The sequence below is a fragment of the Tamandua tetradactyla genome, chromosome 1, assembly GCF_023851605.1.
Source record: "Tamandua tetradactyla isolate mTamTet1 chromosome 1, mTamTet1.pri, whole genome shotgun sequence".
Taxonomy (NCBI): Eukaryota; Metazoa; Chordata; class Mammalia; order Pilosa; family Myrmecophagidae; genus Tamandua; species Tamandua tetradactyla.
The window spans coordinates 146,384,727-146,398,087 of NC_135327.1; the positions used below are offsets into that span (position 1 = coordinate 146,384,727).

At 35.9% G+C, this 13,361-nt stretch overlaps 1 protein-coding gene across 1 annotated transcript in view; it reads right to left on the reverse strand.

Moving 5' to 3' along the window:
- Positions 1-13,361, reverse strand: part of COG5 (component of oligomeric golgi complex 5) — a 429,771-nt gene that overhangs the window by 415,614 nt on the left and 796 nt on the right. The window contains exons 2-3 of the mRNA XM_077164569.1: positions 11,142-11,281; positions 4,647-4,704 (exon numbers count right to left, since the gene is read on the reverse strand). Coding sequence (XP_077020684.1) covers positions 4,647-4,704; positions 11,142-11,281 — 198 coding nt within the window. The remainder of the gene's footprint in view (positions 1-4,646; positions 4,705-11,141; positions 11,282-13,361) is intronic.

The following is a 13,361-nucleotide window of genomic DNA, read 5'->3' on the forward strand; positions in this document are numbered from 1 at the left end:
GATCTTTATTTCTTTCCTTCTGCTTGATTGGGGTTTAGTTGCTCTTTTTCTAGATCCTCTAATTGTGAGGTAACATCTCTTATTTGGAATCTTTCTTCTTATTTAACTTAAGTATTTACAACTATAAATTTTCCTTTCAGCACTGTCTTAGCTGCATCCCATAAGTTTTGGTATGTTGTGTTTTCATTCCAGATTTCCTAATTTCCCTTGGGATTTCTCCTTTGATCCATAGGTTTTTTAAGAGTACAGGGTTTAATTTCCACATAATTGTGAATTTTTCATTTCTCCCTGAGTTACTGATTTATAGCTTAGGTCCATTATGGTTAGAGAAGATAAATTGTATGATTTCAATATTTTTGAGGGTAGTGAGAATTGTTGTTTTGTCCTAACATATGGTCTATCCTGCAGAATGATCCATATGTACCAGAGAAGAAGTATATTCTGGTGCTCTTTGGTGGAGTATTCCATATACATGTTAGGTAGAATTGGTTTAGATTATCATTCAAGTCTTCTATTTCCACATTAATCTTCTATATACATGCTTCATCTATTATTCAAATGGTCTATTAAGTCCCTTACTATTAATATAGAACCACCTATTTCTCCCGTCAAAGCGCTCAAAATTTGCTTGACAAATTTTGGAGCGTACATATTTATAATTGTTATGTCTTCTTGTTGAATTGATTTCTTTAACAATATTTAGTGACCTTCTTTATCCCTTGTAACAGTAAAATCTCTTTTATCTGACCTAGTATAAGTACCTCAACTCTCTTTGGGTTAACACTTGCATGCTACATTTACTCCATCCATTTATTTTCAACCTACTTAAGTCTTTGAATTAAAGTGAGTCTTTTGTAGATAGCATATAGCCAGGTCCTGTTTTTAATCCATTCTGCCAATCTCTAATTTCTGACTGGTGAGTTTAATACATATACATTTAAAGTAACTACTGAAAATGCAGGATTTCTTTTGCCATTTTATTTTGTGTTTGGAAGTCTTATAACTTCTTTAACCCTCAATTCTTCCTTAATGCCTGTTTCCATAATAATTTGGCTTTTGGTATTGTATAATTTTGAGACCCTTCTAATTTGTTTCTGAATATATTTTTCACATATTTTCTTTGTGGTTACATGGGGTTAAAATATAACATCCTATGTCTATAACGAGTCTGGTAGTTAGGTTCAGGTGTCAACTTGGCTAGGTGAAGGGTGCCTAGCTCTACTGCTGGGGACATGAGCCAATGCCATGTGAACCTCATCTGTTGCTGATTACATCTGCAGTCAGCCAGGAGGCATGCCTGCTGCAATGAATGATGTTTGATTTAATTGACTGGTGCTTAAATGAGAGAGCTCAACATAGCACAGCCAAACAGCTCATCATACCTCATCTTAGCATTCGCAGCTCAGCCCAGGCCTTTGGAGATGCAGAAAGGAATCACCCCGGGGAAAGTTACTGGAACCCAGAGGCCTGGAGAGAAGGCCAGCTGAGATCACCCTGTGCCATCCCTCGTAAGAAAGAACCTCAGTTGAAAGTTAGCTGCCTTTCCTCTAAAGAACTACACATTAACTAAATAAATCCCCTTTTATTGAAAGCCAATCCTTCTCTGGTGTGTTGCATTCTGGCAGCTAACAAACTAGAACAAACTGTATTTGATTTGATACCAGTCTATCTTCAATAACATACATACTCATACCCCCACCTTTTTTGTACTTGAGCCAAATTATACCTTTCTTAATTGCATGTCCATAATAACCAAGTTATCACACTTCTGATGCATTTGCATTTTAGCACCTGTATGAAGAAATGGAATTACATAAAAATACAATACAATAGTATTGGTACTTATAATTACCCACATGGTAACCTTTATCAATGGTCCTTATTTTTTATATGCTGCTGTGATCCACTTCTATCATCCTTTCTTTTCAGTATGAAGAACTTCCATTAGATTTGCTAGTAGGGCAGGTATAGTGGTGACAAATTCCCTCACTGTTTAACTGGGAATGTCTTCACCTTTCCCTCATTTTGAAGTAAAGTCGTCAGATATAAAATTCTTGGTTGGCAATGGCTTTCTTTAAATATTTCATTTCACTGCTGTCTTACCTCCATGGTTTCTAGTGAGAAATCAGCACTTAATCTTATTGGGATTCCCTTGTACATAATTCACTGCTTTTCTCTTGCAGCTTTCAGAACTCAGCCTATCTCTTGCATTGAACCATTTGACTATTATGTGTGGCAGATTCTCTTTGAATTTATCCTGTTTGTGTTTTGTTTGGCTTCCTGAATGTGCACTTTCATGTCTTTCATTAAATTTGGGAAATTTTTGCCCTTATTTATTTGAATTTTTCTTTTTCTTCTTTCTCTCTTTCATCTCCTTCTGAGACTCCCATACTGTGTATATTGGTCTCTTAGGCTTGGTTCATTCTTTCTATTCTTTTTTCTGCTCCTCAGCCTGAATAATTTCAGTTGTCTTATCTTCAAATTCACCAATTCTTTCTTCTGCCACCTCTAAACTAGCTGTAAGACCACTAGGGAATTTTTCATTTCAGTTATTGTACTCTTCAACTCCAGTATTTCAGTGGAGAGAGTATATTGTTGTTCAGTTATTATTTTCCTCCTGTTACATTAGTTATTTCTCTTTATTTCTTTATTTACTTGAGCATAGTGAGGATCATTATAAAAATCTCAATCTTTAAAAGTCTGGTCCTGTTCATTGATGGTTTCTGGATTTTTATCTTATTCCTTTGGATGGGCCATCATTTACTGTTTCTCTATTTTCTTGTAATCTTTTATTGCACACTATACATTTTAATATTTATCACTCTGGGACTGAGTCCCTGAGTTGTCCCTTACATTTGTATCCAACAAGTGATGTGACAGATTTTCTTGAATTCCAGGAACTAGCAAAACAATTCCCCCTACTCCCTTTTGAACAGATGTTCTCTCCCTCCTGGGTGCTCCTTCAAGTAACTTAATGTAGGTAGTCTTTTACCTGAGGCTGTTTCAACTTAATTGTTTCTCACACTGTCCCAACTGTCTGCTAGTGGCTTCTCTGAACTCAGGATAAATTCTGGGAAGTAAGCTCAAGACATATTCCCTTGCTCAGTCTCTCAGACCTCCAACGGATAGATGGGCACTAACATACATGTACCACATTATGCACACAGGGGACACTCTGCGCCCTCTGGAACAGGGCCAGGGACCAGCAATGAGAGTGAAACCTAGCTCCACTCTGTGTTGTGGAAGACATAGCAGAGAGGCCAGTAAGAGCACTAAGAGCTTCTTCTATAGCTTCTGAAGTTACATGTTCTTAATTCAGCACTTGCCCAGTTAATGCAGCCCTTTAACTATATTTTATTTTATTTTTGTAGCTTTGAGGAAGGTTATTGCCTTTAAGATTCTTCTGTTGCCTTTACCCTAGGCCAGGGGCACAAGATGGCTGGAACAACAGCTGCTCTCAGAGTGGGCCCCCAACGATTTGAAGTAGCTGATCAAAGGCAGAGATCTGGGATCAGACCACACATACCTGGTGTTTGGAGGACTAGTTCACTTCACACCAGCAAGTTGAGCCAGGAACCAGAGCTCTAGTTCCCACTGCTGCCTACATGAAACTAGACGGGGAAGAGGATAGTAGTTGCTGCAGAGTGGGTGAAATCCACTAGTTTTTATTACAATTTAAAGCAGCTTCTTCCTCCCACTCCTCCCTGGATGCTGCACAGTGTTCCCCAAGACGCCATAATTTCAAAGTAGTTGATTCAAACAGTTCCTGCCAGTTCAATAGTTGTTTTTGGTAGAGAGACTGATTGTTGGAGCTTCCCACTCTGCCATCTTCCCACAATCATCCACATAGATTTCTTTTGATGTGAGATGATGAGTAACAGTAATTACAAGACAAATAATAATGCAAAGCACAACAGTAACAATTAGCATATATAAGATATACTTTATCAACAAAGAACTAAAAATACATAAAAGATCTAACCAAACTAAAAAAATAGGATTTATAAAAATAAAAATTCAATGTACTATTTCTCTATTACAGTCTGATTAAAAAGAGTTTCAAAAAAGACTCCAAGAAAGATAAAAATAAGAAAAGAAATCAAGCCTACTTTCACCACTTCCTACTCTCTGGTATTCTGGTATTTGTTGTTGTTTTCACTATTTTAAATAAGATATACTTATAGGAGCATAGAATGTGTACCAAGCACGTTCTAAACATTTTATGAACTCATTGAATCCTTAGAACAACGCCATGTTATTACATGGCATTATTTATGTGTATTACATTACACATTAATACCCATTCTACAGATAAGAAAACTGAGGCAAAGTTTTAGTAATTTACCCAAAGTCACATAACTAGTAAACAAAAGAACAAGGACTTGAATCTAGATAGTGTAGCTCAGGATTTGGCAAACTATGGTCAACCACCTGTTTTATTAAAGTTTTACTGGAACATACCTATTTTCATTTGTTTACGATTTATCTGGTATTTAGTCCCTAGGCTTACTGTATTGCCTTCACTCTACAAAACCAAGTAAGTCACTGTAACAGAGATCACATGGAAAAGTCCAAAATATTTGCTATCTGACCCTTAACAGAAAAGTCTGCTGACCCCTCCTCTAGTTCCAAATAATAAAATATACCTTCCAAAGACTCAATCCCAGTTGCCTGTGCCAGTAAATCTTCATGTCTTGCAACAACCTGAAAATCAAGAATGAATAATTAGCATTTGTTCTTGAGTACAGGCATTATCTATCACTACTACAATGTAGAATTAAAGTGCTCTCTATTTATAAAGGGGGAAATCCTAACACAAGAGAATAAAAGGAATGTGTGTTTGATATGGGTCATTAGCAAGAATACACACACATTTACAGTTCATGATTTATTTGGCTAAAAATACAGAATCTAGTAAAAGTGTTGCAGTAACACAGAGGAGGAGGAGCTATATAGTCTTTTCACTAGCCTTCGCTTGCCTACGAGGATTTCCAGAATAGTACAGATGCAGTTGTGTCCAAATTGAAAAACAACTAATTCATGGCCATGCTATTAGTTGGGCTTACATCACCAAACTAAAGAACTTACATAACAATATATATATACTTTTGTTTTAAGGAATGTTTTCAAACATCAGGTTCTCTCAGTTCTTAACCCAAATTCAGCATCATCAAGATCACATCCTAATCTGGAAAGATAAAGCAAAGTGTCTACCTAACCCTGAACATCTCTCTACTTCCAGCCTCCTATTGTCACAGCAAATCCTTTTCCCTGCAAAAATCAATATTTTTATGAAAATGAAGACAGTGTGAATGGCCATAACAAAAAGTCAAAAACATTAAGAGTTAAAGGCCACATATAAGAGATTCCTAGGAACACCAAAAAAATCATGAAAATTTTTAGAATAATCCAAGAATCCTTGTCATTTTATACTCTTTATTTCAGTAGATAAGAAATAAGTTCCAAGTCTAGTTTGTTACCTGAAAATTCCAATCAGCAAGGAGTTCATTTACTAGAATCCCTATATCGTCCACTTGGTCCTGTTTCAGATATCACTGACATTCTATTAAGTTTTTTTTTTTCTATCATCCATGTAAAGTAGCCATTCTATTAAGTTTCTTTCTACCATCCATGTAAAGTATGGGTTACTTTTAGTATTCTAAGTTTTTTTATCCAAGATGACTGAATTTTCCCCAGTATACTGATATGGTAATCAATGTGTCCAGCCTAACAAGACCAATATTCTTTTAATTCTTTATTCTTCCCTTGTGGTAAATATTTTGGAAAGCCTGGAAAGTCTAACTACATTTTCACACACTCTCTTGCAGGCAGGTAGAGAGATTTCCAAAAGATGTGGAAGACAAAAGAGAGACGAAAACAACTTTCCTATAGCTGTTTCAGCCTGTAAGCAAGATTCCAAAACCTGATGATTTAGAAGCAGTTATAATGGACATAATTCAGCACTCCAGTGTTTAGCAATCCAGGCATCTATCTATAAGCATAATTTTAGCAGTGGCATGGAAGATAATAGCAAGAGCTTCCTGTATCTGTACTGCATGTATGGTGGTTCCTTCAACTTGCTCGTCCACTGGCTGTCCATCCAATTTGACTCCATAAGTATCTAATTATCTGTATTAAATATCATTCTGCTTTTAAATACCTACAGTGGTTTCAGTCTCCTATACTGAGAGCTGACTAATACATACCTCAGTAAATCTTCTGTGATGTTTACCATCACATTGATATTCCTAAATTACTTGTATTTTATTTAAGGGTTTGGTTAATATTATCTCACTAATGCTTCTGGAGAACAATCATAGCAGGTTCAGATCTTATACAAGGATTCAGAGACTTTAATTTACCTCACATCCAAGAGCACTCTAGCATAATTTGTTGCCACTAAGAGATGTTAAGTAAGTTTTAAGTTTTTACTGATTCCTCCAAAAAATGATACTGCATGTTAAGAATAAGGAAAATACTAAGCATAAAAGGCCAGAAAGAATTTTAGGGAGCTCTTGCAAGAAACCACTTCCTGAGAGTCCGAGGCAGAGTTAAGAACATTTTCCCCTACTCTCACAAATATCTCATAGTATTTAAAACAGGCATCACTTGCCTGCCATTATTTCTGTCTGTTTATGCCACTTGTCTGAGTCCAGGGAGAGCCAGGAAATGTGTTCTAATCATCTCTCTATCCCCACAACCTAAAACAAGGGCTGATAATCAAAACATATTTATAAATATCTGTTAATCCAAATATATAATTTGAATTTTAAAGAGACCGTAGAAGTCATCTGAGTCCTAACTAAGCTGTTCTTTTAATTGCTAAAGAAATTAAAATACAAAAAGGATAAGTGGGACTGTGCTGGTGGCTCAGGGGCAGAATTCTTGCCTGCCATGCCAGAGACCCAGGTTTGATTCTCAGTGCTTGCCCATGTTGAAAAAAAAAAAAAAAAGGATAAGTGGTATGTCTTATGTCACACCAGATCTAGGTTTCCTGGTATGCAGTCCATTTCTTCATTTATCTGTTCATTTCATTATTCATTAAGTACCCACACATACAAAAGGCAATAATAGAAAGTATATAATAAACCACCCTAATTTCAAAATTGTAGAGATTAAAGAATCTTCAAGATTACTCCAATCTTTCCTTCTCCTTATTCACTTCAACACACTGAACAGATATTTTAAAAAACAATACTCATAGACATTAGTTAACAACACAACTGAGATAGGGGTCCTCCTACTAACTGCCCATACTGTGTTCTATTCACCACAATATTTATCAACATTCTGTAATTCCAGCAAATGTTGCAACTTGGTGTGAACTGCCCATGGAAACATCCTAATTTTTCTTATTCACAGTGTTCTATTTCTAAAATTCCATTTTCTATTACCTTTATCAAAGAAATCCTGTTTTTTACCCACTATGTTCATTATACATCAGTTAGGATGATAAAAAGAAAGTATGGGGAGGCCCTTGCCCTACCTCATGCTGCCTAGCTATCTGACCCACAGACCAACTAACCGATGAATTCATCTGCTCTCATGCATACCATTTCTGGTTCCTTCAATATCTTCACTATGAAAAAAGTGGTTCAGCACCTCTGGCTGGAGGCTGGGCTCAACCCCAGGAAGGTTCCCCAGGTAGCTTTCTATAGTAAGTTCAACATGATTCCCTGCTGATTGGAGTATTAAGAATAAACCCTCTCAGACTTCAGAAAGTCTGTTTTTTGTAGTAAAATGAATCTTTCAAAGGTTTCCTAAACCACTTTTCATGAACCAGTGAATATTCAAAAGAGAGTTAAATTTGAAGTCTCTACAAAAGCTTATCCGTATAACACACGTGCCATATTATACAAATTTCTACTTTTGTCAGTTCTTAACACCTATCTGCATGAATTTTCATGAGTTTCTATTTCACATGGGTAATTATTTTAAATACACTGGCAAGAACATACAAAATATTTAGTATTAAAAAAAAAGGTACGAATAAAGACATTTTGGAGAGGTGGGTATGTCCGTTTGCAACTACCAAAAAAGCAGTTTTCAGAAAACTCATCAAAAGCATGCTTTGAAAAATAAGTTGGCCCCCACTATGATCAAGATGGTGGAGCAACATCCTTCAGCACTCTGTCCCTTTACAGATGCTCTGAACAACCAGCAAGAACTGGAAGAAACATCATTCTTAAAGCTATGGAAAACAATTAAAGGACCGAAGCAACAACGCACACACATAATCAAGAAAAAGACTTCTCAGAAGTGGTAGGCTACCATGGTGACCTAGTTGGCCCTTGCTCCAACCCTTAACACCTATACTCCCAGTACAGATCCCTGGTCCCAGTTCTGGAGTGAGCAGAGTAACCTTGTGCATATTTCATGAGCACGTATATCTGGCCCAATCTCCCTGTTGGTGGCCTGAGGGACTTGCAATTCAATTCCAGAACTTGCTCAGTGTGTAGAAAGTAGTACACAGAGCTCCCCTAAAGAACACTGTGGGAGAACAATCAAGTCAGGCTGCCTGGGGTAAAGGTTTGCAGAATCTAAAACACACAGTATAGTACCCAGAACAGTGAGGAACTTGTTTTCTAGGGAAGAGGGAACATTCAGAACCATATAAAGCAGGGGAATTTGTAGGACCACACAGGTATGTCCAAGACAAGACACATACATAGAAAGGATCAAGAAGGACCCTACACTTTGGCATGCAGATATTATTTAAATTCACTACATGGATAAGATAGATTCCTAAAAGATGTGGAAGACAAAACAGAGATAAGCAAGTCAATCTGCAAACAATGGAAAAGATATTAGCTGTATTTTTCCTTATTATTATTTTTATTAGCTCCTGGCACTCAAGGAAACCCCTGTTATACCACCACTAGCTGGATACAAGGTTAAAAAGATAGACACTTCAAAGTCAAAAACCCAGCCACAGCACATTAAAACAACAAAATGTTTGGGTTTGGGGTCAGCCATGGTGGTTCAGTGGCAGAGCTCTTGCCTGCCATGCCAGAGACTCAGGTTCAATTCCCGGTGCCTGTTCATGGAAAAAAAAAAAAGCCTGGGTTTCAAGAAAAGGTAACAAAACATAGAAAGAAATATTAAGCTATAGCCCAGGCAAAGAAGAAGATTAAAGCAAGAGAAAACATCAATGATGAGGACCAGACCTAAGATAACAGAAAAAGACTTAAAAAATGGACCTCACTATGCTCAAAGAGATAAAGGAAAAGATGGACAAAGAACTAAAGGAAATCAGGGAAACAACAGTTGAAAACAAAGAAATTATCAGTAGAAAAGATGGACACTTTGAAAACAGCTGACAACCACAGTAACAGAAATTAAGAATTCCCTGGAAGAGTTAAATAGCATAGTTTCTTTTTTCTAGAAAAAAGAATTGAAGCACTTGAAGATAAGACAATTGAAATCATTTGGACTGAGGGGCAGAAATAGAAAAAATGAAGAAAAGTGAATAGAGCCTGAGGAACCTATGGGACACCAACAAGCATACAAATACACACATAGTGAGAGTCCCAGAAAGAGAAGAAAAAAGGGACAGAGAGAACATTACAATAAATAATGTCAGAAAGCTTACAAAATTTAACAAAAAATATGAATATACATATTCCAAAAAAGACCCACACCATTTCATACTATCATCAAACCTAATGAATGCCCAAAAAAGAGATAGAATTCTAAAAGCCACAAGAGAAAAGCAGTATGTCACATACAATATGAAAAACTGTTCTTTCACTGGAAATCATGGAAGTTAAAAGGCAGAGGAATGACACATTAAAAGTACTGGAAGCAAAAACTGTCAACCAAGAATTCTGTATTCAGCAAAACTCTCTTCCAAAAATAACAGAGGGATAAAGACATTTCCAGATAAACAAAAGCTGAGTGAGTTTTTAGACCAGCCCTACAAGAGATGCTAAAGAGAGCTCTACAGGTTGAAAGAAAAGGACGATAGACAATAGATCAAAGCCAAATGAAGAAATAAAGATTTTAGGTAAGGGTAAAGACATGAGTAAATATAAATGTTAGTACTATTGTATTATTGGTTTGTAATTTCACTCCACTCCCTACAGGCTCTAAAAGGTAAACGTATAAAATCTGATGATAAATCAGTGGCTTGGAACTCAATGTACAAACTTGTAATTAGTGACAAAAATTACTTAAAGGTGGAGGAACAGTAGGATACAGGAACATAGTTTGTGCATGCTATTAAAGTTAAGTTAGTATCAAAAAAAGGGGGGGGGGGGGGCGGCTCAATGCAATGGTGGCTTAGTGGCAGAATTCTCACCTACCATGCTAGAGACCCGGATTCTACTTTCAGAGTCTGTTCAGGCCAAAAAAAAAGTTAAGTATCAAATAATGAAATTCTTATAGCTTTAGGATGTTAAATGTAAGACCCACGATAACTACAAGAAAATATCAGACAATATGCAAGCTCACAGAGAAAGAAATTAGAGTACAGGTTGCCAGGGGTGGGAGGCAGGGGGTGTGGAGTTAATGCATAATGGGTATATGGTTTCTGTTTGGGGAGATGGGAAAGTTTTAGTAATGGAAGGTGGTGAGGGTAAAGTAATATTGTGAATTTGATTAATCCCACTGAATGGTACACTTGGGAGTGGTTGAGATGGAAAGTTTATCTTATATATGGTCCCACAATTAAAAAGGAAACAAAAAAGAAAGAACAACTACAGAAACAATGACAATTAAATGCAATATATAATCATGGATGAGCTCTAGTAAGGGAGGAGAAAAGGCTCAAAGGGACATTATTGGGACAAATGAAACAAATGGAGTACATACTATAAGCTTTACATTGATATTCAATTTCTTAAACTTGATAACTGCATTAAGGTACATATATAAGTGAATATTTTTGCTTTTAAGAAAATGCACATGGCAGTATTAAATGTTTAAGGCACATGACGTATACAACAATTTACACTCAAATGTTCAGAAAATTGATAGATGAATGGATGGATAGAAAGGATGATATGACAAATGTAGCAAATGTTTAAATCTGTGGATGTGGGATCTAGGGAGAAGGAGTATGTTGGAGTTCTCTGTACAAGGTTTATATTACCACTTTAAACTTTGACTCTTATCTGTACAGTCCAAAAGATTTTAATTACCTGTAGATGTAATTCTTTATCCAACTGACTGATTCCCTGGGCAAGTTTTGCTAGTTGTTCAGCAATTACAGCTTGATGAATAGATTGGGAAGTATAAGTCTTCACATCAAAGTCCTCACTTAAAAAATCACTATAGCATTCTAGGGAGAAAAAATAAGAGTAAAACCTTAATTACATTGTTATTAAACCATAGAGATTAAATAACAGAACAATTAGAACCAGAGTTAACAAACTGAGATCTTCTTATATGCTAGGAACTGTTACAATGCTTCCTATAATAATGAGGAGGAAGTGGAAGAAGAACAGCAGAAAAAAAGCAGTAATATCTACTGAGAGTTTTCTATGTGCAGACACTGATCTAAACTCTTTACACATATTAACTAATTCAATCCTCACAACAACCCTGTTGAATTTATCATTAAACTTGTCCAAAGTCAGTCTGAGATTTGAACACAGGCAGTCTAGTTGCAGAGCCCACACATTAAATCACTCTGCCATACTAATTTATTGCTAAATGAACTAAAAGGAAGGAAAACACTGAGTAAAAGATTACTAGTAAAGTAAAAGGGCTACCATCATAGCCCTTAACCCAAGAAAACAAAGTCATTATCAATGAGAAAACAACAGAAAACTAAATATATACAATATTTATTACCTGAGATAACTCTACATCAACATCCAAATACTATTAATAAATACAGTGTCTGGAATTCTAATAAAAACAGGTGAATAAAACTTACAGATATCACTGAAATTTAGGATTTATGGGTGAAATAAGTAAACGGAAAGAGAAATTGTGTTCAAAATAGATCTTTAACAGGCAGGAAAGAGAAATGATGCTTGATGTTAAGAAGATATCTTTCTGTATAGAAAGCTACAAATCTATGGGTGAAGGAAAATGGGAAATAGAACTAAATAGGAAGATACAGAAGGCAGAAAAGAGGGCTATTCATCCTCCAAAAACTGATCACAACTCCTGGAATGCCTCGATTGATACATATATATCCATGTTTCGCATGTGTTGTTTCTTCCACCTATTCACTTAGGGAAATCCTATTTATACTTCAAAACAAATTCCACCTGGAAAACCTTTCCTGACACTCTCCTAACCACTCTCCAACCCCACAGTCATTTTCTTTTGTGTTAATGTTTTACTTTATACAGAATTCTAACTGCTACCCTTACAAAACTATATTACAGCGTTTACTTTTACAAGTCTACAAGACTTTCTCCTACTAGATAGTGAGCTACTTGGGGGGGGCAGGAATTTCACATCTGTTAGGGACTATAAGAACTTGGTTAAGTTAAATTTAAACTGAGATACAAAAACGTATTACACAGTGGCCCTAACCTATAGAATCCCACACAAGTTATTTCAGAATACAACGTCATTTTTAAATTTTGACAGAAGTATAGAAATTATCATAAGAGGACAATTCCTATTTTTACTATTAATTACTTTTAAGGTCAATGATTAAATATACAAGAGAAAATAAACAATAATTTAGAATTTTATTTCATTAATTTATGACCGACTTTGGTCTATAAATGTGTGCATCTACTTCTTACTGTGATATGCAGTTAAATATATATATAAATCTGCATCTTCTGTATGCAAGATACTGTTATTAACATTGTGGAATTTGTAAATGGGTTTTATAATACAGATGAAGAGATTAAGGCAAGTATATTAATGTGGGGTACAAAAGATACAAACTAAGAACAGATGAGAAGGATCTTTACTTTTTAAGCTTAAAAATTTGAACTTTATTTTGAAAGAGGACTGGGGTTTATTAACTGAATTAATACAATCTAATGTGCTTTTAAAATGTACTATATTTAACTTATTTAAGGTAACTTCTGTCCAAGATTATCAATACATCTGACTGCTGAATTAGATATAAATGGTTAATTCGAGCCTGAACCAATGCTCTGATCTCTACATGTCTAGTTGTAGATAATTACCTCGTAAAAAAATCAAACCAGCTGCAAGGGGGCAACCTTAATAGACCAAGAATTTGTTAAAGAGGGAAAGTTTCCAACTCTACTTGAAAAGAGCCCTTCTCTTTCATTAAGGATCTGTCATCTGATGTTCTATGTCTTAGCTTTTCACGATATCAAACGCTTCACCTTCTAGTTAACACCTGAGGCAGCAGCCGTTTGCTGCCAACGTGGGCAAAGGTTTGGGATCCCAGCACTTCAGGGAAGCCCTGGACGTGG